Below are 23624 nucleotides of genomic sequence, written 5' to 3'. Positions count from 1 at the left end.
ATAGGGTGTCTGCTTACGCCTGATTACCGGGACTGGGCTATGGATGTTGGATGTAGACTAATTTATTTGATCATGCATTAGAGACTGCCAGGACTCATTGGACTCAGGTGGTTCCACTGTGTGTCGCTCAGTTGGGTCAACTTGCATGTAGCGCATGCTATGGACAACGGCTTGACAAGTTGTCAACTCGAGGCTCTACTGCAGGGTGTGGGAGTGTCTGCTAATAGTAGCTTAGAGGCTGATTGCAGAAACTAGAGAATTGGTGTGGTATACGGTGATGTGTTCTGTGGTTCACTAAGAATTGCAAGGCTTGCTTGGGCGTGGGGCTGGTTTTTTGTGGGTATTGGTTTTTCGAGTCGCTGCTTTTCTCCTTCCCCAAGTCAAGGTTTTTTGACTGGTGTCACCAGGTTATGAACTTATCCCAAACCAACTGAGACGGGCCTACTCTCACCAAGACCTAAAGCCTCAGCCCTTGACCGTCGAGGTGGTGCTAAAAACTTTTAAAACGATCGTGTTTTCTGTTTCAAAGAGCCTCGGACTTGCACATTTTTGGTGGGAACTTTCAAAATGCTCTGGAGGAGATAATGGGAATGAGTTTGAAGGATCAGTTAAGGGTTGATTTTCTTCACCCTTTTTTCCTTTTCTGTAATTTTTGTAAGGTACTTGGTGGTATTCATGGAATTATATTGACATGAGTATCTACATTGTGATATTGATCAGCTGATATATTGACGGTCATACCATGAATATTCCATCTACACCAGTTGTTACTTTTCATTTTGTTTTTCGGTGCAAACCTTTTTGCTGCTTTAATTGATCATTATGATGCTGAAGCTGTCCAATAGGTCCCTCTGCACTGGCTTGTAGGAGTGTTTATAATCCGAGTCCAACCCCACTGGGTTTCGCCGGTTCTTCGTAGTTCTCCCAACTGTTCAAGAAGAAGTTTGAGTTAGAATTTGCAAATGCATAGCCGATTTTTTGTTTTTTTGTTTTGTTTTGCTCTCTCAAGGAGAATATGTTACTAGATTATTTGCTTTGATCGTAGAGAAGTATGAATTCCATCACTCACTCTGCCATCTCTCAACTCAAAAATAACTGCATCCTCAGAGAATGGTATCGGTCGAATCGCTGCCACCTGCATTACATTAAGAAATTAGTTGTCAATCTGAAATGGAATGGCACCTAATGGAAAAAATTTGACCTCATCGAAAAAAATCTGAAATAGAACGGCACAATGTTTGTCATTTCCAGACACAGTCACACCTTTTTTCTTGATTAACAACACAAAGTTTTCCCTTGAGAATATGAAACGTGTGAGCGTGTTATTTAGACAATCCACCCACTACAGAAAACAAGGGTCAGACTGTGTATGTCTCTAAGGTAATATTTCCCGAGCAAAAGGGTGGCTAGCAAAGCAGAGTAACTTGGGCGCTGCTATTACCTGCAGCTACCTGAGGACCCAACTAGAGATTAGTCCATTAGGAATTCATCTGGGTATGCATGTTTTATTCTATTTATTCTAGTTACAATACAAAAAATTGTATATTTGCACTTTTTCATGAATCAGATGCATAAAATTGTTTGACTAAAGGCGGTGCACCACTAGGTAAGGATACATCATGGTGGAACGAGGATGTCAAATTAGCTATTAAGGTTAAAAGAGAGTGTTATAGAAATCTAAGTAAGAGTCGTGATAATGAGAATTTGGAGAAGTATATGATAGCAAAGAAGGAAGCTAAAAAAGTTGTTCGAAACGCGAGGGCTAAGGTATATAAGGAGGTTTATGACAAGTTGGATACCAAAGAAGGCGAGAAGGATATTTATAGGCTTGCAAAGATGAGAGATATGAAATCGAAGGATTTGGGTATGGTTAGATGTATCAAAGATGAAACGCAAAGGGTTTTAGTCAAAGATGAGGAGATTAAGGAGAGATGGAAAGATTATTTTGATAAGCTATTTAATGATAGTCATGCTCAAGATCTTGGAGACTTCTCCATTCCTTTTCATGAGATAAATCGTGACTTCATGCGCAAGATTCAAAAGAAAGAAATTGCAGAGGCTTTGAAGAAAATGAAATCAAGAAGGGCAGTTGGCCCAGATGGTATACCTATCGAGGCTTGGAAATGCTTGGGAGAGAAAGGTTTAGAATGGTTGACAAATCTTTTTAACTTGATTTGGCGAACAAATAAGATGCCTAATGAGTGGAGGAAGAGTACTTTGGTGCCTTTATATAAGAATAAGGGTGATATACAAGATTGCACAAACTATCGTGGTATAAAACTCATGAGTCATACTATGAAACTTTGGGAGAGGGTGACTGAGTCTAGGTTGAGGAAGGTTGTCATGATATCGGAGAATCAATTTGGTTTTATGCCTGGAAGATCAACTATGGAAGCTATACATCTTCTTCGACAACTTATTGAAAGATATAGAGAGAGGAACAAAGATTTGCATATGGTTTTTATTGATTTAGAAAAGGCATACGATAGAATACCTAGGGACGTTCTCTGGTGGACAATGATGAAGAAAGGTGTTTCTCTCAAGTACATTAGTATAATTAAAGATATGTATGAAGGAGTAGTAACCAATGTCCGCACTTGTGGAGGGGTGACAACCAATTTTCCGATAACGGTTGGGTTACATCAAGGATCTGCTTTAAGCCCTTTCCTATTTGCGATAGTGATGGATGAGCTTACGAGATCAATTCAAGAAAATGTACCGTGGTGTATGTTGTTTGCTGATGATATTGTTTTGATTGATGAGTCTAGAGCTGGGGTTAATGCTAAGTTAGAATTATGGAGACAAACATTGGAAGCTAGAGGTTTTAAGTTGAGTAAGAGTAAGACTGAATATATGGAATGTCGGTTTAGTAAGCAACGAAGTAGTGATGGGAGTGTAGTGAAGCTTGGTGAGCAAGATATACCGGTGAATGATTATTTCAAATATTTGGGATCCATCATTCAAAAGTATGGAGAAATTGATGGAGATGTAAATCATAGGATAAAGGTTGGGTGGATGAAATGGAAAAGTGCTACTGGAGTGCTGTGCGATCGTAGAATGCCATTGCGGTTGAAGGGAAAGTTTTATAGGACGACTATTAGACCCGCTTTACTTTATGGTACGGAATGTTGGGCTGCCAAGAGACATCATATTCAAAAAATGAGTGTAGCTGAGATGCGGATGCTTAGATGGATGTGTGGAAATACAATAAAAGATAAGATTCGGAACGAAGAGATACGTAAGAAGGTAGGTGTTGCACCCATTGAAAATAAGATGCGAGAGAATCGTTTACGGTGGTTTGGACATATTCGGCGAAGGCCTAATGATGCTCCAGTTAGAAGGTTGGAGAAATGGGAAAATATATTAGTTAAAAGAGGTCGGGGTAGGCCTAGGAAGACTTGGATGGAGATGATAGGAAAGGATATGAATGCTTTGAACCTCACCGAGGACATGGCGTTGGATAGAAATGATTGGAGGAAAAGGATTCATGTGGAAGACCCAAAATGAATTTCTTTTTTGGTTCATATCGCTGACCCCAATTGTTTTGGGATGAAGGCGTAGTTGTTGTTGTTGTTGTTGTAGATGCATAAAATTGTTTAAAACCTCCTACCAGTTCTGTGTTGCTTGCAGAATGTTCAATGCGATTGCTAAAGAAGACATGACTACTAAATTCAACGAGTGCTTGTTGGCTAATGCTCCTTTCATCGTCTCGATTTGATTTCTAGGATCTATTTTTTGTTACCTGACGGCTCCTGTAGATTTCTTAGCCCACACACCGAGATTTCATATGCTACCTGCAATGCACTCCATGTTTACCAAACTTGATGGGTTTTGCTTCATGGCTTCTTCTGATGACATTCTCTCTGTGCTTGACTGTTTGTATGTAAGCAGCATCTTTTGCTTTTTCAGACCCCATTTATGACTGCTTATGCATTAATGGATATATCCTTGATGCAAGGGAGTTTTTCTCTTCATGTCAATGATAGATCATGCGTCGTTCTTTTGTTTTTAAAGTTTTTAGAAAACTTTCTCGATTATAAGCATTTCTTCCAATTTGATGATGGATGAAGTTTTGCAAATTTAGCATTTATTGTGCTGTGCTAATTGCCATGGCATCTCTCTTGTTTCATTGCCCTCACTGTAACCATGCTCTCACCTCAACTCCTTTATAACTGCCTGATTTTGGGGTGTGTTTCTGCTTAAAATTATTTATGTTTTCAGAATATTTTATCGTTACTGACATCTTTTATGTTGTCCTTCCAAGATGCCCTCCCGTGAGGATGTATTTTTGATAAAAGTTTTTCAATGTTTCACATAATTCCATCTTCCTGTGGCTCATTAGGGATTCCCTAGCCATAGGAACAATATGGCTTGCATTGATAAACTATAACCTGCACTATTCTGATTGAATTGCTGTTCAGATTCATGCCATGAAGCTTTTCAGTGTAGTATACTACTATTTTTTTTCGGATCTGACTTTCACATCTTTCTTTCCTCTTTCCATTGCCTTAAGAGCTATGGTACAGCATCTGTCCAATTTTGGATTTTAAACATATATGGCTCACCTATTAATAATGATATACTATAACCTCAAATTATGAGAATTTTTTAATCATGGAAACTGGAAAGGAACTTGATACTGACCTTTCCATTGCAGTTGCTGCCTAAAAAATTCATGCCAAGCATGCTCATCCCAAAGTCAGGTATAGTGCCTTCATTGTTGTAGTCATGCATGTTGTCCTGACTGCTCACTTCGTTAGCTTCTGAATTTCCTGTCAATTTCATTTGAGATTGTTTCTCCATATTTTCCATGGATGGAAAACCATAGTTTCTCCACTTCCATGTTCTTTCATGTAAGTATCTGAGGTAAACATGGTTATCTGAGCCGATAACAAATAATTGGTTCCCTTGGAAGCTAGGGCCAGGTGCTGCAGCAATAGTTACATCTTTGTGTGGTGTCCCATGTTCCACCCAGCTCCATCCATCTAGTGGATTCCAGTGATATTCTACAAGGCCACCATCTTCTGAACTCATGAATAGTGAGCTGGTTAGAGATGAAGTAGATGGTCTCATCACAGTTCCAGGTAATCTTGACAGAGACAAATGAGGGGATTGATCATGCTCATGCCATAATTCTGTAACTTTGTTAAACTGATAGAGTCGACCGTTATTTCCAACCACAAATACTATATTAGATCTTAATCCTTCCTGATCCAGTATAGCACCTACTTTTATGTTTTGGGGATTTTGGCAGTCCTTCCACCCAAATTTCCTCAAAGCAACCTGCAGAAGCACTAGATTATCACTTGTCCAAAAAGCCTGAACAGAAACATAAATCAGAAAATGTAGACTTTGAATATAGCTGTCCCTGTGTTACACTGAACGTTTTCACTTACTGTAAATTGAATCAGTCTCCCATTTTTATTGACAAAAAATAATGAATCTTCTGCTCTAGCCACGTGAGCTTTACCAGGCATTCCATCCCATGGAGGACCTGTGGCTACTCTTCTTCCTCGACTCATTGAAGTGCAGTTTATCCATACTAGGCCTTCACTGCTTCTTTCTCTTAAAAATAAGCTACCATGCGTGTCAACTAAGAATACACTTCCATTGTAAATTCCTACTATACCTGTCATAGGAATTGAGTGCTCATGCCTGAGCCACAACCATATGTCTTCTGTATAAAGGTACTCAAAAGTTATACCATTATCTGTTACAATGAAGAATGATCTATCTGCCTGCATGGCTCGCATGCGGAAGTTTGTTCTGATACTTTTTGTTGAAAAGTTGTTTTGATCTGAGGTCTTGGGCTGACTGTTGTCGTATTTACTTGGTGATATATAACTTTGATATTCTTGACCTCTTCTTCTTCTGGTTGTTGGTATACTGCCTGAGTCATTTAGTTCTTCTTCACCAACTCTATCCTTCATTCCAGTGATGCAATTTGATGGACCACGTCCTTCGGAGCAGTACTCTGCATTCCATCCTTCTGTTTCTGGGGCGTCATTGATAGTCCATACATACTTGGATGATTCTTTTCTTCTTGTGTGAGCTTGATTGGCTGGCCCTGAACTATGGCCCCCGATGCCTGGTAAGTGGAGCTCTGCAACTCTTCCATCATCCAATGGAAACAACATCCTGCCAGCTTGAAGTTGTAGCCCAGAAATGCCTCGTGCAACTTTTGCATGTGGTGGGTGCATATGATTGATCCATACTCCTGATGTTGGACTACCGTGGGTTGCACCTGTATTTTATGAGAGTGAATGTTGGTCTCATGCTAATAATGCATGGATTTTGTTACCTCTATTATGTCGACTTGTTCATTACTAAGAGAAGGTTCAATGGCAATTTACATGCATTCGATCTGTAAGATATTTTTTGCCATAGCATATGAAGAAACAAAATGTTCTCAGCAGATGTACACTAACCATGTTGTTTTTGACCCTTAGCAGATGACTGGTTTATTTCTAGAAATTACACTTTGCAGAATTGCTTCATCTTCGCTTTAGGAAGCATGATGGCTCACCTGAACTTTTGGGGATTTGATATTCATAGATGGATCCACTTATTGTAGAAAGGAACAATGAATAAGATTTTGACTTTAATTCATCTGTCACGGTAGGTGTTATAGCACTCAGTTGATGACCTTTTGGAGCTCGATGAATTATCCACTTCCATTTTCTCTGATGCAGTCTCCTCTCTATGAGAATTCCGTCCTGCAATTTACCACAATTTTTAGGTCCCAAATGGATTTTAAAAGAAAACATTTGCATCACCTTGCAGAATATCTTATGATGGTTTTCCGTCCTGCAATTTACCACAATTTTAGGTCCCAAATGGATTTCAAAAGAAAACATTTGCATCACCTTGCAGAATATCTTATGATGGTTAGCTAGAGTGTTGGAAAGTGCATCTAGTTTAACTGTAGAATGATTAAGTAAACCAGTTGCACAATCTGATTTAGTCATATATGCACCTAAAACATTTTTCATTTATTTGTATGAGGGAATAAGCACATTAATATTTCTTAGAAATCAAACCCTATTGAGTAGACTTTCTGAATGACGGAATTGGGATGAATAAATTCAAAACGTCCAAAACCTAGCTGATGTAGCTCAATTCCAATAATCACTGGTCTCTTTTTTTACCTATAACAACTGATATTTTGATAGTAAATAGCATTTCGTGTGTGTGTCTATACATACATACATACATACATACATGCATATATATATATATATATATATATATATATATATATATATATATATATATATATATATATATATATATATATATCAGTAGAATAAGAGGTTCTAGGCTAGAGCAAATAACTGACATCAGGATGAAACAAGAAATTCACTTTCTGAACTTTCATCTTTGACCCATAATTTAGTTGATGTTTCAGATGCAATATCATAAGAAAATTTCACATGTGAAGACTGTGATATTGATACTAAGTTGCTAACCATGGCTATCACAGCACCACTAATTTGAAAATTTTGCAAAATATCATTCACATTTGATTCTTTTGAATAAATACAGAGTTGTAACTTGTGTACTCCCAAAAAACAGCTTAGTGCAAGATGGAACTCTTTGGATGTCATGGAACTGTCACTGTATGTAATATTTTTAAATTAAAAAAACTATTATGTTTATTTCATATTCAGTATGGCAATATCAGGTCTTACCACATTAATGTTAAATCATGTTCCTGTAGAAAAACAATGTTTAAGAACATTTCCTGGAAACCAGGGTTTGTTACTTTTTTAGCCGTATACCTGTAGCAACTAATAATAGAAGGCCATGTTTTCCTCTGAAGTTAGATAAAGGGTTTATCCTAATGCTCATGTAAAAGTATCTCCAAACAAGATACTAAGATCAAGACCTTAATATTCTTGATAATAAACCCGGCACACATGCACAATAAGAACACTTTAGAACACTTGTGCACAAAAGCACAATTCACAAAAACTCACAAATGCACAAAGGCATAAAAATATTGGAATCACTTTATTGAGCACTTGAGCTTTGACTCAAATCCATAAGGAATACAAGAGGAGGAAGCCCCTATTTATAAGGAAGCAAATGAGCAACATAGGGGGCTCCCAAGAGAGTCGTTGGGAGCCTCCCTATGTGGCACAAAAAAACGAAAAAGCAAAAAGAAAAAGGAAAAAAGAAAAAGTAAAAAAAGAAAAGGAAAAAGCAAAGTTACAAGCATATTCCAAAATGGAATATGCGTAAAACATGAATTTACAGGAATACCCTTTGGGGTGAATAAGAATATATATATATATATATATATATATATAAATATATATGAGATTACAAATATCGATACATAATTTAACACCCCCCCCTCAAACTTAGGGCAAGATGACTGAGAGTTTGCCAAGAAGAAAGTTGAATCTTGGGGCACATAAGGCTTTGGTGAAAAAATCTGCCAACTGATATTCTGAAGTAACATAAGGTAGATCAATGACTCCTTTTAAGTAGGCTTCACGAACATAGTGACAGTTCATTTCAATGTGCTTAGTTCGCTCATGGAAAATATGATTTTTGGCAATGTATATTGCACTCTTGTTATCACAACATAGCTTAGTGGGCCCTTTAATAGTGATCCCCATGTCTTCAAGCAGCTGATGAATCCATACAATTTCCATGGTAGTAGTTGACATGACACGATATTCAGCTTCAGTCGAAGATAGAGAAACTTTTTGTTGCTTCTTACATCTCCATGAAATTAAAGAATCACCTAGGAATACACAAAAACCAGTGGTGGAGTGACGGTTATTTGGGTCACCTCCGCAATCAGAGTCAGTATAAGCAATTAATTTTAATTCAGAAGAGGATGACAGAAAAACTCCTTTATTAAGAGTACGCTTTAGGTATCTTACGACACATAAGACGACACTCATATGAATAGAAGTTGGTGCATGCTGAAACTGACTTGCCGTATGCACTTCATGAGAGATATCTGGTCTGGTAATACTCAGGTACATCAACGATCCTACAAGTTGTCTGTAGGGAGTAAGATCGGAGAGAAGAACACCATCATCAATTTTCATTTTAGCTCCTACTATAACAAGAGTTTCACAAACTTTATCATCTGTAATACCTGACCTGTCAATAATCTCAGATGCAAGCTTAGTTTGAGACAAAAAGTACCCTCTATGAGAGTATGCTACCTCAATACCCAAAAAATAAGTTAAAAAACCCAAGTCAGACATTTCAAACTTATCCTTTAAAATCGATTTTATGCTTTTAATCCCTTTAAAATCGCTTCCGATTATAAGCATGTCATCCACATATAGAAGTAAAATAACAATCCCTGCATTAGATTTTCTAACAAACAAAGCAGTATCAGTAAAACAGGATGAAAAACCATTTTCTAACATTACGGAGTTAAACCTATCATACCAAGCCTTGGGGGCTTGTTTCAAACCATAAAGTGCTTTTCGAAGGTGAAACACTTTTTCTTTAGGAGACTTCATTTCAGGAGGAGCATCCATATACACTTCTTCGTTTAGATCTCCGTTTAAAAAGGCATTCTTAACATCCATTTGATAGATGTTCTACTTGTTGATTGAGGCAACAGTTATAAGACATCGAACGGTGACCATTCGAGCTATCGGGGCAAAGGTCTCTTTATAATCAGTCCCATATTCTTGACTATATCTTTTTGCAACTAAACGGGCCTTGTATCTCTCGAGGGACCCATCACTCTTAGTCTTAACCTTAAACACCCATCTACACCCTATTGCTTTCTTATCTTTAGGAAGGTCTTGAAATTCCCATGTCTTTGCTCTCCTTAGAGCTTCAAGTTCATTATCCATAGCGACTATCCATTCCGGACATTTTCGTGCTTCCTCGAAGTTTCTAGGTTCTATGTAAGAGTGAATGGCGCTTAGACATGCTCTATATTTAGGTGAAAAATACTCATATGAGATGAACCTAGAAGGGGGTTTTCTTTGTCTTTCGGTCCTACGAAGGTTTTCCTCACTTTGAGGAGTAGTCCCACTAGCATCATCATATCTTTCGAGGGCACTTCTGAAAGTATTCCTATCTCTATTAGTGTAGGTTATGGGATCTCTATGCGGTTCCTCATTGACATGTTGATGAAACGTTGGGGGCACATAATTGGTTTCATTATTACTTGAGTCATTTTGATTCGACTCATCATCACTAGTATTATCATCTTCAGTCAACAAATCAAACAGAAAAGAATAGTCAATATTCTCGTCATTAGATTCAAATTTTTCGAAACCACTGATATTTTCCAAAAAGCTTACATTTCTGGAAACATATAGTTTATCATTTTTAATATCATAACAACGAAAACTTTTTTGAGTTTTAGAATAACCAAGAAAGGCACAAGGAATGGCCTTGGGGGAGAGTTTGTCATTTTTATCAGTAAGGACAAAACATTTACATCCAAAAACCCTTAACCTGCTATAATCAGGTTCTTTTTCGTATAATTTTTCAAATGGGGAAACCTTGTTCAAGTTTTTTGATAGGAGTCTATTTATGAGATAGACTGATGTAAGGGTTGCCTCAGCCCAGAGTCTTTTCAGAATATTTTGTGAAATGAGCAAAGTTCGTGTTGTTTCAATAATATGCCTATGTTTTCGTTCAGCCAACCCATTTTGTTGTGGGGTTTTATGACAAGATTTTTGATGGACAATACCATGATTTTCAAGATAACTTTTGAATTCATTGGAAAGATATTCGCCACCTGAATCGATTCTAAGAATTTTTAAACTTCCATTGAATTGATTTAAAATCATCATATGAAATGTTTTAAAAATCGAGAAAACTTCATGTTTATGTTTAAGAAAATATATCCAACTAAATCTAGTGTAATCGTCCACAAAGATAACATAGTATGAGAAACCTCCTTTAGATATCACCGGAGCCGGACCCCATACATTGGAGTGAATAATTTCAAAAGATTTTGTTGTAAACATGGATATTTGAGAAAAAGGAAGACTTTTCATTTTTCCAAGAATACATTCATTACATACAAAATTTTCATTACAAAGATGCTTAATAAAAGGCAAATAAGAGATTTTAACAATGTTGGGATGACTCAATCTCTTATGCCATACATGGATATCTTTGTTTTGAGCAACATTACAAAATTGGTTCTTGGGAATTTTGAGAAAATCAACATAGTAGAGGTCTCCTCTCCTAGAGCTTTCTCCAATCAACTTCCCAGATTGACGATCCTGTGTCCAACATTTATCAGAAGAGAATTTTATATCGCAACCATAGTTCGAGAGTTGAGAAACCGAGAGTAAATTTAAGTTTAGTTTTGGTATAAGACAAATTTTTGGAATAAATAAGTCTTGGTTTTCAAAACTGCCCATTCCTTTAATTTCAAGAGGTGTTCCATCCGTCGTTGAGACAAAATACGGAAGAGAATTTTTAGAAAAATCAGAAAGAAAACAAGAACTTGGAGTCATGTGAAATGATGCACCGGAATCTAGGAGCCAAGATGTCTTACCGAGAGAAGAGGAGGATGACATAGAGGCTCCAAAAATGCTTCCTTTGAGAAGAGGTTGAAGAGCATCAACAATTTGTTGAAGGGAAAGAGACTCATTTAATGAAGAAGGTCATTCCTCTGGTTGGGATGCCATAGCCGCGACAAGAATTTTCTTCCATTTGGGGCAAATGGGTTTGATATGCCCGGGTTCTTTACAAAAATGGCAAGTTAATTTGCTATAGTCTCTTTTGCCATATCGATCATTTCCTCCTTGTCCTTGATTTTTGAAATGAGGAGGTTTGTAGGCCTTCATATTATTCCCGGGTCTTGACACAACATTAACCGCTTCATAATCATTTTGAGAAGGTGCAGCAAGGATGCTAGGATTATTTTTACTAATCCCCATACGGGTTTCTTCACCACTTAGCTTAGTGATAACATCTTCAATAGAGGGAGATGTGAAGGCGGATAGAAGAGAGGACCGAATTTGCTCAAATTCGGGTCTAAGACCATTTAGAAAATTGAAGAATCGATCTTCCTCTAGTTGTTTGTGTCTTAACTCGATTGCTTCTCCGCTCCATTTTGGTTCGAGCATAGCAAGCTCGTCCCAAATAGATGATAGTTCGGCAAAATATTCCCGAATAGACAAATCGTTTTGTTGAAGGGTCAATGCCTTCTTTTGGAGGTAATATTTGTGAGATAAGTGCCTTGAAGTATACATTTTTTCAAGGTACAACCAAGCTTTAGAGGCCCTTTTAAACTTAATGATGTTAGCGTTGATCTTGGTTTCAACGGATGAAAAAATCCAAGACAAGATTTTGATGTTCTTCATCTCCCACTCATCATGCCTTTTGGAATAATCTTCTAGGGCTTTTTGTCTATCTTCACCTTCAAGAATCTTAATATCCCCTTTTTCTATGATTGTAATTTTGGGTTCGGGTTCCGATATTGAACCTTGAACGTACCCCCAAAGACCTTTCCCTTTGATATGGGCTTCCATATTGCCGGCCCAAACATGATAGTTTGAACCACTAAGTTTAAAACCAAGGGAGAAGTGGGAGTCTTTTTCACCCATTAGAGAGGGAAGAAGATAGAAAATAATGTGTACCTCAAATGATTTTCAAATCTTTCTTGACAAAAGATGCTTCTAAAATATTTCCCGAAGGAGATGATCCACTTCAAAACTTCAATAACTTGAAGGCACATTTTTCAAGGCACTTCAAAAATGAAGAGATGCACGATCTTCCTTCTTCAACGAGACTTTGATACCATGTAAAAGTATCTCCAAACAAGATACTAAGATCAAGACCTTAATGTTAAAATGTAAATTGTAATATATATATATATATATATTATTTAATATTATTATATTTTCTTTTATTATTTTATTTTTCTATTTTTCTTTATTTTCTTTTTTAGCATCTAGTTCAATAGAAACTAGATATTTGATCCAGTCAAGTTCCTGTTGGAACTTGACTGTGCAAATAGCTGTTGGACTGTAGTCCAACAGCTATAATAAATGTTGTTGGACTATAGTCCAACAGCTATAATAATAAATGTTGTTGGACTGTAGTCCAACAGCTATATTAAGAGACGTTGGAATCCAACGTCTCTTTTGGAGAGCTCAAAATGAGCTCTCCTCTCTCTTCCACTTTTTTGTATATATAGGGGTGAACCCCTTCAATGTAAAGTACCATGCTTCTTAAGCATTTTGTTCATGAATAAAGTATTATTTATTTTTCAAGTGTTCTTCCTTTTATACCCTTTCAAGGGTCATGCTTGTAGTGTCTCCAATAGACACTTGTTTGTGAGTTATTTGTGCATTTGTTGAAGACCACCATTTCATTACATGGTATCAGAGCTACGAAATCCTTAGATCTTGAAGTGCTTCCGCCTCGATTTCCATGCCACATTTACAAAAGGTGTTTCATCACCTTGTTCTTGGCTCAAGAAGATTTGTTTGAAGAAAGGCGAACTTGTGCTACAAAAAATTTTGGTTTTGTATCCTCTCTTATTCCTTTGTCTACTCTTTTTCTTTTCTTTTTATTTTTTCTCTCTCTCTCCTCCTATTTATTCCTCTCTTACCCTTGTAAAAGATGGATGACAATGATAAGATCACCATCATTCCTATGAAGCTAAATGATACTAACTATGTAATGTGGGCTTCGATTATGAAGCACCACATTTGGGGAAAAGGTTTATGGGGTATAGTGGATGGTTCCGATTTGGAACCTAAACTATCTCTTACCAAGAAAGAGGGTGATAAAGAGGTTCCTCTAACGGAAGAAGAGAAGAGTAAGGCGTTAGCCACTTATGAAAAGAAATGGAAAGAATGGAGGATAGGGCATGCAAAAATTATGTCATGGCTCATCAATAGCATAGACATTAAAAAATGCTCTAGTCTAGCTAAGTTTGAGCATGCCGATAAGGCTTGGGAATACCTCAAAAACATGTATTCCCTTAAAGATATTGCACATGTATGCAGTTTACAAGATAAAGTTCGGACAATGACTCAAAAAGATAAAACTATTCGAGAATATTATAATGAGTTGTCCGAACTTTGGGAAGAGTTCTCTTCTTGAGCCCAAATGGCATTGTGCCGAAGATATCGAGCTTCGCCAAAAGCAACTCGATATGGAACATTTCTATCAATTTATGAATGGTCTAAGGCCGGAGTTTGAATCCACCAAATCGGCCCTTTTACATCGTGGAAAAATTCCTTCTATTGTTGATACTATAGAAGAGCTCACTATGAAGGAAAATAGACCTAAAAAAAGTACTCCAAAAGTTGATGATGACTCCGTTTTAGCTGTATCTAGACCGGGGAATCATACTCGTACTTACAAGCCGCCTCATTTTGGAAGGCAAAACGGCGACTTTGATAAAATAAAAGTTATTTGTCATCATTATCATGAACCGGGGCACTATAGGCCTCAATGTCCAAAGTTAAAAAGAAGAGAAGAAAAAAGAGTTGCATCTGAGTCAAAAGATCAAGATGCACCTGTGTCTATGGCTCAAATGATGGAAATCCTTCAACCTCTTCTCAAAGGGGTATCCTCCTCAATCGAAGCCTCAATTGGAGCGGTAATTGCATCTTTCTTCGGTCCAGGTAACTTTCCTTGGCTTTTAGATTCTGGTGCTTCTTTTCATATGACCCCAAATGTTAATAGTCTATCCGAATGTCTTAAAAATAACTTAAGTGTGTCAAAGGTTTTTACAGCCGATGGCACATCTCTTGAAGTAAAAGGAATAGGATGTTTTGAAAATCTTCAAAAATCCAAAAGATTTTTTATCCCAGAAGTTAGATATATCCCTAAACTTAATTTGAATCTCTTATCTGTCTCGCAAATATCTGATTATGGATGTAATATCTCCTTCTCTTCTCATGGTTGTTGGGTACAAGATCGCCAGTCAGGGAAGCTGATTTGGGAAGGCCATAGATAAGGAGGACTTTATTACATGGACTTTTTGGAATTACCCAAGAATGCATTTTGTTATAATATTCAGAAATTAGAATTGGATTTATGGCACAAAAGGCTTGGCCATCCTCATATGTCTAAAATTCAATATTTTCCAAGTTTGGAAAAAATTTGTAATTCTGAAAATTTTTCTTGTAAAGACTGCATTCTTGGCAAAATGAAAAGGTTACCATTTCTTAGTACAACTTTTGTTTCCTCACGACCACTTGAGTTAATACATTCGGATGTTTGGGGCCCCACACCAGTTATTTCCAAAGGTGGTTATACATATTATGTCATTTTTGTTGATGACTTTTCTAGACATACTTGGATTTATTTTCTTAAACATAAATCTGATGTCTTTGCTAACTTCCAAATATTTCATAAAATGGTTAAAAATAAGTTTCAAAATGATATTTCTGTTTTTCGCACTGATTCAGGGGGAGAATTTATGTCCAACGAATTCAAAGACTATCTCAATTTACATGGTATTACACATCAAAGATCATGCCCACACACTCCACAACAGAATGGCCTAGCCGAACGCAAACATCGGCACATTATGGAAACTACTAGGACATTGCTAATTGCAAATCAAGTTCCAAAAAGTTTTTGGGCTGAAGCGGTCCTAACTGCCACCTACCTCATTAATAGGATGCCATCTTCCTCATTAAAGAATACAACTCCAATAGAAAAACTTGTTAATTTAACTCCAGATTATTCTAGATTAAGAGTCTTTGGATGCAAATGTTTTGTTTTCACCAACAGAAATGACAAACTCTCTCCTCGTGCAATCCCATGTGCCTTTTTAGGATATGCTGATAATAAAAAAGGCTACAGGTGTTTCGATTTTCAAAATGACAAATTATATGTGTCAAGAAATGTATCTTTTTTGGAAAAAGAAAGCTTCTTTGAATTTGAAAAATCCAAGGATGTCACTGAATACTCGTTTTTAATTGATCCAACTTCAAAATCCAATGAATGTGATGTTGGATGTGACCTTGACAATGATCAAAGTCCTATTGTTGTTGAAAATGATGATAATGAAGAGCAAATCCATAGGGATGTTAGTCTACAATATTCAAGACGTAGAGAGCAAAGTCTTCCATGTGCATTACAAAAATACTCTGAAGTCTCACCTAGAAGAACGTTTAGAATCTCTAAACCTCCAGAAAAATTTGTGTCTTATGAATCTTTTTCACCCACGTATAGGGCCGCCATTGCATTAATACAATCATATGTTGAACCATCATCCTATTCTCAAGCAAAAAATCATATAGAATGGATAGAAGCCATGAAAATAGAATTGGATGCACTAGAAAAGGCCAATACTTGGACGATACAAGATATTCCTCCGGGTAAGAAACCTATAGGTTGTAGGTGGGTATACAAAGTCAAAACCAAAAGTGATGGGACCCTGGAAAGATATAAGGCTCGTTCAGTAGCAAAAGGATATGCCCAAGAGTATGGCATCGATTATGAAGAAACATTTGCTCCTGTGGCCCGTATGACCACTGTTAGAACTTTAATAGCCTTGGCCTCCATTAGAACATGACCTATCTTTCAATTAGATATCAAAAATGCTTTCCTGAATGGGAATCTCGTTGAAGAAGTATACATGGAAGCCCCACCTGGTATTAGTATCCCTAAGGGTAAAGCTCTTCGTCTAGAAAAAGCTCTTTATGGTCTTAAACAGGCTCCAAAAGCCTGGTATGACCGATTTAGTCATGTTATGCTTGATATTGGTTTTCAACCTTGTTTAACTGACACTGTTTTGTTTGTTAAGAAATCTGATGCAGGCATCATTATTCTTCTTCTCTATGTGGACGATATGATCATCACTGGAGGCGACAAACAGGGAGTTGCAAATATCAAATCTCTTCTTAAAACTCACTTTGAAATGACTGACTTAGGTTTATTAAGATATTTTTTAGGCATTGAAGTTGCTTATTCCCCTCGGGGGTATTTGATATCTCAATCTAAATTTGCTCTTGATATCGTTTTCAGGTCTGGCATTACAGATGATAAGAAAGTAGACACTCCAGAAGTTGTCAATGTTAAAATGAAAATTGATGATGGAGAACTTCTTGATGATCCTACTCCTTATAGACAGCTTGTTGGAGCTCTTTCTTATCTTTCCATTACTAGGCCAGATATAACTCATGCGGTTCATACAGTCAGTCAGTTTCAGCATGCTCCCACTTCCGTGCACATGGGAGCGATTTTGCGTATTATTAGATACTTAAAATCCTCTCTTTCACGAGGACTCTTCTTGTCTGCTTCATCTTCATTAAATTTAATTGCATATACTGATGCTGACTGGGGAGGTGATCCCAATAATAGACACTCAACTACTGGTTTTTGTGTGTTCATAGGTGAAACCTTAATTTCGTGGAGGTGCAAGAAGCAGCAAAAAGTCTCTCTTTCCTTCACCGAAGCTGAATACAGAGCCATGACAACCACCACTATGGAGGTTGTTTGGCTCAGACGATTGCTAGCGGATATGGGAGCTAAAGCAACGCAAGCTTCAAAGATGTGTTGTGACAACAAAAGTGCGATCTACATTGCAAGCAATCAGACATTCCATGAGCGTACTAAACACATTGAGATGGACTGTCACTATGTCAGAGAGGAATACTTACATGGAACCATTGATCTGCCATATGTTACATCAGAATATCAATTAGCAGACTTCTTCACCAAGCCTCTCGCTGCTCCCAGATTTCACTTCCTCTTAGACAAACTTTCGCTCATTGTACCGTAAGTTTGAGGGGGAGTGTTAAAATGTAAACTGTAATATATATATTATTTAATATTATTATATTTTCTTTTATTATTTTATTTTTCTATTTTTCTTTATTTCCTTTTTTAGCATCTAGTTCAATAGAAACTAGATATTTGATCCAGTCAAGTTCCTGTTGGAACTTGACTGTGCAAATAGCTGTTGGACTGTAGTCCAACAACTATAATAAATGCTGTTGGACTATAGTCCAACAACTATAATAATAAATGCTGTTGGACTGTAGTCCAACAACTATATTAAGAGACGTTGGAATCCAACGTCTCTTTTGGAGAGCTCAAAATGAGCTCTCCTCTCTCTTCTACTTTTTTGTATATATAGGGGTGAACCCCTTCAATGTAAAGTACCATGCTTCTTAAGCATTTTGTTCATGAATAAAGTATTATTTATTTTTCAAGTGTTCTTCCTTTTATACCCTTTCAAGGGTCTTGCTTGTAGTGTCTCCAATAGACACTTGTTTGTGAGTTATTTATGCATTTGTTGAAGACCACCATTTCATTACACTTAATATTCTTGATAATAAACCCGGCACACATGCACAATAAGAACACATTAGAACACTTGTGCACAAAAGCACAATTCACAAAAACTCACAAATGCACAAAGGCATAAAAATATTGGAATCACTTTATTGAGCACTTGGGCTTTGACTCAAAGCCATAAGGAATACAAGAGGCGGAAGCCCCTATTTATAAGGAAGCAAATGAGCAACATAGGGGGCTCCCAAGAGTCATTGGGAGCCCCCAACGGTCACATATGTGACCGTTGGAGGCTCCCCAACGACTCTTTGGGGAGCCTCCCTATGTGGCACAAAAAAACGAAAAAGCAAAAGGAAAAAGTAAAAAAAGAAAAGGAAAAAGCAAAGTTACAAGCATATTCCAAAATGGAATATGCGTAAAACAGGAATTTACAGAAATACCCTTTGGGGTGAATAAGAAAAAAATATATATATATATAGATAGATATATATACATATATACTATGTATATATATCTATATATATGAATATAAATATATATGAGATTACAAATATCGATACATAATTTAACAGCTCACAGAGGCCTTTTCTTTTATGTGGTGTTTTTTTTATCTAGAAATTGATTGCTTCCCTTTCTAGCGCATAGTTCTCTAGAAGTTGATAGGTAAGCAAGGGTGGATCAGGGGGGGCGAGGAGGGGCTCTAACCCCTCCTAAGGTTTTGAAATTCTTTTCCTTGTTTATAATTTTTGAAATGCTTTGCTGTTCCTTACACCTTTAAAACACATAAGATGAGTCCATACCAGTTGGATTGATTTATATGCTGGACTCATTAAATGGCTCATTGACTTGGCAGAATGTGACCTGCCATTAGATGCATCCATGCCAGTTTCATATACTGAACATCGTTGGTTATATCATTGACTTGTATAAATCACATCCTGATCAAGCCAGAAACTGAAATTGCATTATGTTTTGGTTGGTGGTGCTTAAAGTTTGCATGTAGTTGAACTAATAATTTTCTTTATTTAATAAGCATTAATTTTTTGCTTCAGGTGGTGCTTTGATGTTGAATTGGTGGATTTATGCAAACGACTTAATACCCCCATCATTGAGATATCTGTCAATTGGACAGAAATTCCTGGATCCAAAGTGCACTTGACAAGTATCATGCACATGCTTGTTCGCCTTGGTTATGGATTAGGCTTGTGGAAAATTCATACTTGAAAGTGATGCTCCTTGTTTTTCTGTAAAATAAAGCCCTTTCTAACACAAGCAAGCTAAAATCTAGTCTAAGGGTTGACAGAGGAACCACTTTTGCCATAAAATGGAAGGTTTGACCATGTTTCTGCTCACTGTCTCAGCTGGTGGTCATGTGCATTGCTGTTTGTGGTCATGTTATGAGTGGTCATTTTCGTGGTCTTGGCTGAGAGGAAATACTAATCGATCAGAAAGATATGGATCAGTAGATAGTCTGCAGTTCCACTAGTAGCCTTAAATTGTTGACCTTGTTGATCATTGTGTTATCATCATATTTTATGCTCTACGTTGGCCATGACCTTATTTTGGTTCCACGAGGGAGAGTACTTCATTCAAAAATACATGTTAACCTCCACACTTGGTGGACTATTTAGTATGCTAATTTGTAATTGTTGCAACTATGATGGTATATGATATCATAATCAGTTAGTAGCCAGCATGCTGGGATTCAGTTTCTAATTATATATTTTGTTAAGTATGATCTGGTAATACTTTTGTTCTGTTCAGATTGCAACAGCTATAAATGAATTTCCTGACATTGTTAAGATGCTGATATTGTAAAATGCATGCTGCCATTAAGATAATGATTTTCTAATGGTGGGAAAACTTCAAAACTGTTGAAAGAAGGGGTAGGGAGCCCTTCCAACCTAATAAATTTTGCTGTGAAGAAATACAGAAAGGCCACATGACTCATGCAATTGATTTAGTGCTGCTATCTGCAGCACATATTTACTGGTCCACCAATATATTTGTGTAAAAATGGACTACTCAATGCTGTTATATGTGCCTAATATGCTGTATTGTGAATTGTGTACAGAATTAGATAAGGATTGTGTAAACCAAATCACCTTCCATGAAAACATGTGAATAAACATAGTGACTTTTGCTGAGTGAATTAGATGATGATCTTGTAGAGTATCATCCAACAATCATTTGCAATTAGTGTTTCCTGCTCAATCACTACACCCTTTACTTATGCTTGCATATCCATCCAACTGTCACTCTTAGCAAGATCCCTCGACACTAAAGACTGATGAACTAAAGACTCCACCAATGGATCCAACTGTGGCTGTGATTAAAGGTGCCAACTGAGTTCAGGCTTCAAGCCATAAGAGATTAATTTCCCACAGGCATTGACCAGGCACTTGCTGTCTAGAAAGAAAGCCAGGGGCAATGTTTGAATGGGCTGCTGGTCTCTAGGCTCTATTTTATTTTATTATAATTTTTTTTTGCCCCCCTTGAAGCAAAATCCTGGATCCACCACTGTAGGTAAGTTGTGGCAAAAGCTGTGTTGTCCTGTCAATGTCTTTAGTCAAGTTGGTTAAATGATGCATTATTTGTAAATATTTTTCAAGTGTGAAGATTAAAATAGGAAAAGTGATCCTTGTTCTATTTCAATCATTGGCTACATAATCCTGCTAAGCTTCTCAAACAGTCACCATTCCAGATAAAATAATTGCCACACTCTTCAGACAAGTAAACCAGTATATGAAGGGAACTTAGGGAAGGTTTATCTGATCTGTATAAGCATATTAGCTTATCATACTTCATTTAATAACTCGGATTTACCTTACTTAGAAGAAATACAGAGAACGATTGAGCTCCAATCAAACCATGCATAGCATGTCCTTGGTATGGTAGAAGTGAAAACTCATCCACTAACGGTTCACCCCATATATGCTTCTTCCATGATGGCTTTGAACTCATATCAAATTCGTAAAGCTCTCCTGTATAACTGCATCATGAAATCGGTTGTTTGGCTGATAGATTACAAGCATAAGTGTGATCCATGTAAACAATTTTAATCATGTAATGCTCAGTGATCAGATATTTATGCAGTTTGGCTATATTTACCATTCGTCAGAATTTTCTTTTGTGAAATATCTCTTTGGTTGGATACACTTTAGGAGTATTAAAAGTGAAAGTGAAAGTGTGCAGTTACATGGTTTAAGGTGGATGTAATTCATTCTTAGTTCAATTAAAACTTCTCTGGTGATAATTGTTGTAGCAAACCTCAATATAAACACAATATCTGGTATTGTAGTCTGAGCACCAGCTATAGCAGCAATATTTCCACCAGGTGGTTGCCCATGATATATCCACCTGAGGAAATTAATTTTAGCCTAGAGCTGTTAGTTATTTTCTGCACCATATACACTACGATAACAAATACATAATTGACACATTAGGCATAAATATATGAACATACTATGAATACTGTAAGACGCCAAGATGCCTGTCTTACCTCAAAGGTTGAAGTTCTCTAATTTCTAAAAGTGATCCTCCCAAGGTAGTTAAGTAGAGTCTCCTGATATACAAATATACAAGAGTGAAAACTTTTTGCAGTTAATCTTGAAGGTTTGTGAATATGATAGGAACTGCTTCTATTTCTTTTATATCTTCTGATCAACATCAAACAAAATTGTGAAAAAAATTCCATATTCATGAAAACCAATAAGAACCTATCATTGCACAGCTTATACTTACTCGCCTTGGTGTGTTGTAATGCCAGACTTAACTTGTATCAACATGCTCGGTTCCATGTCTTTGTTATGCATGCTTGATTCAAATTTAAGTTCTTTCCATGTCTGCTGTGAATTTTCGTTTAGCTGCAGCTGGAATAGATGAAAACAGATATTAAATTTTGGAACAAAGACAAAACTGGATGACAATTGATAGCTTGCAGCGTCTTAAAAGAGCACGATTGTAGTGCAGAGTTTTCTTAGTTTGGAAAACGTGTTTTTTTTCTTCTTCTTTGTTTTACCAAGCTGTTTACTGTCCCTACATGAAACTAGGAAGTGAATCTCTGTATTATAAGAGGAAACTTGGCACGCGCTGTAAACTGATTTTGGCATTTGAATGGACCTTAAACGTTCAAACCAGAGCTCTTTGTCCCACAGGAAAGCCTTGTAGGATACGGAGAGTGCGAATTACCTGATGTAGGATCCCATCTTCGTTTAGAGCAAGAATGGTTTGGTTGACGGCGAAAATAGAAACTGCACGGCCTGCAGAGATTGGCAAGTCATGTGGTGCAATCACCCACTGCACCCCATTCCAGAACCTTTCATAAATGGATCCGCTCTCTCCTGTAATCCAGACAGATGAGTCTGACATTTTGGTGATAGACATCCTCCTAAGAGGTAAGACTGAACCATGATTCTCCTCGACTGGCAGGGCTTCCTCTTTTGTAGAATTCTCATCCTTTTTCCTGTCAGGCCTAGGTTCTTGCTTACCCTGTCCAACTGAACCAACCTTGGTACAGTTACCATTCAAACAGTTGTAAAGATCAAAAGGCAACTGTACTTCTTTCCAACTGTTTGATTGCTCGTCGAACTCATAAAATTTGTCAACTTTTTGTTCAAATGCTTTAGCAGATCTTTTTGGTTGGTTGAGACACCAGGAACCACCAAGAACAGTTGCATACTCTGGCATCTGGGCCATCGTCAGAAAGACCCACATGAAGAATTGAACACAAAATCTCATTATACCTGTTTTGCTTATTATAACTCAAGAAGAAGCCGGGCATGCTGCAACTAAGCCTTGTCTTCTGCATAAGCTGCTGCAGTTCCCATCAGGCATCTTGATTTTGCAGTTTGTATAAGACCAAGATTGTGGGTTTTTTCTTTTGGAATCATATGAGAGGGAGGGAGAGAGAGCTAATGGAAGTGGCAGATTATGCTACTTTTAAACTAAGCATTCACCTTGCGGGTCCCATGAACAACGTGAACTTGTACGCAACCGAGGACAATGAAATGCACTAGGAGTGGTTTTCTGGCTTTCTGCTTTCCTTGTCAATGAATTATCTTTGTTCCTAGCAGTTTCCTCTTGTCAGCAGTTTGAAAAAATCCAGCCTAGTTTGTTTTTTTCTCACTCACCATTCTTCCACCAAAATGGGTAGTGGCAAATTCTACCAATCACAAGGGTATTACTGTATTCAACCTCTAAATGATGATGCAAGAGTGGGAGACTAACAGGATATCTAGGTGAACTTTATTACTGAAGGTCAATGTATTAGATGAGATGGTGGTGCATTTTTTCTCTTTGTTAGGTTTGATGGCGCTGCTGATATGATGCCATTTACAACTATACAAGCATCCCAATAACATGTAAATCTATTGGTTCAAGAGAGCAACTATGCTTTTCCA

At 37.2% G+C, this 23624-nt stretch overlaps 1 protein-coding gene across 1 annotated transcript; it reads right to left on the bottom strand.

Moving 5' to 3' along the window:
* Nucleotides 1-649: 649 nt before the first annotated feature.
* LOC149836404 (uncharacterized) lies at nucleotides 650-23075 on the bottom strand. Its single transcript, XM_090006979.1, has 10 exons — nucleotides 22414-23075; nucleotides 21967-22094; nucleotides 21725-21787; nucleotides 21493-21582; nucleotides 21049-21214; nucleotides 6527-6716; nucleotides 5397-6244; nucleotides 4645-5283; nucleotides 1070-1135; nucleotides 650-928 (listed from the first exon to the last, which is right to left on the bottom strand). The coding sequence occupies exons 1-10, from the start codon at nucleotides 22960-22962 to the stop codon at nucleotides 821-823; spliced, it is 2847 nt and encodes a 948-aa protein (XP_089863105.1). The 5' UTR covers nucleotides 22963-23075; the 3' UTR covers nucleotides 650-820.
* Nucleotides 23076-23624: the final 549 nt, after the last annotated feature.

Source organism: Nuphar pumila, chromosome 5 (genome assembly GCF_984573655.1).
Source record: "Nuphar pumila chromosome 5, dmNupPumi1.hap1.1, whole genome shotgun sequence".
In the NCBI taxonomy this organism is placed as follows: Eukaryota; Viridiplantae; Streptophyta; class Magnoliopsida; order Nymphaeales; family Nymphaeaceae; genus Nuphar; species Nuphar pumila.
This window is presented reverse-complemented; position numbering and strand designations above follow the sequence as displayed.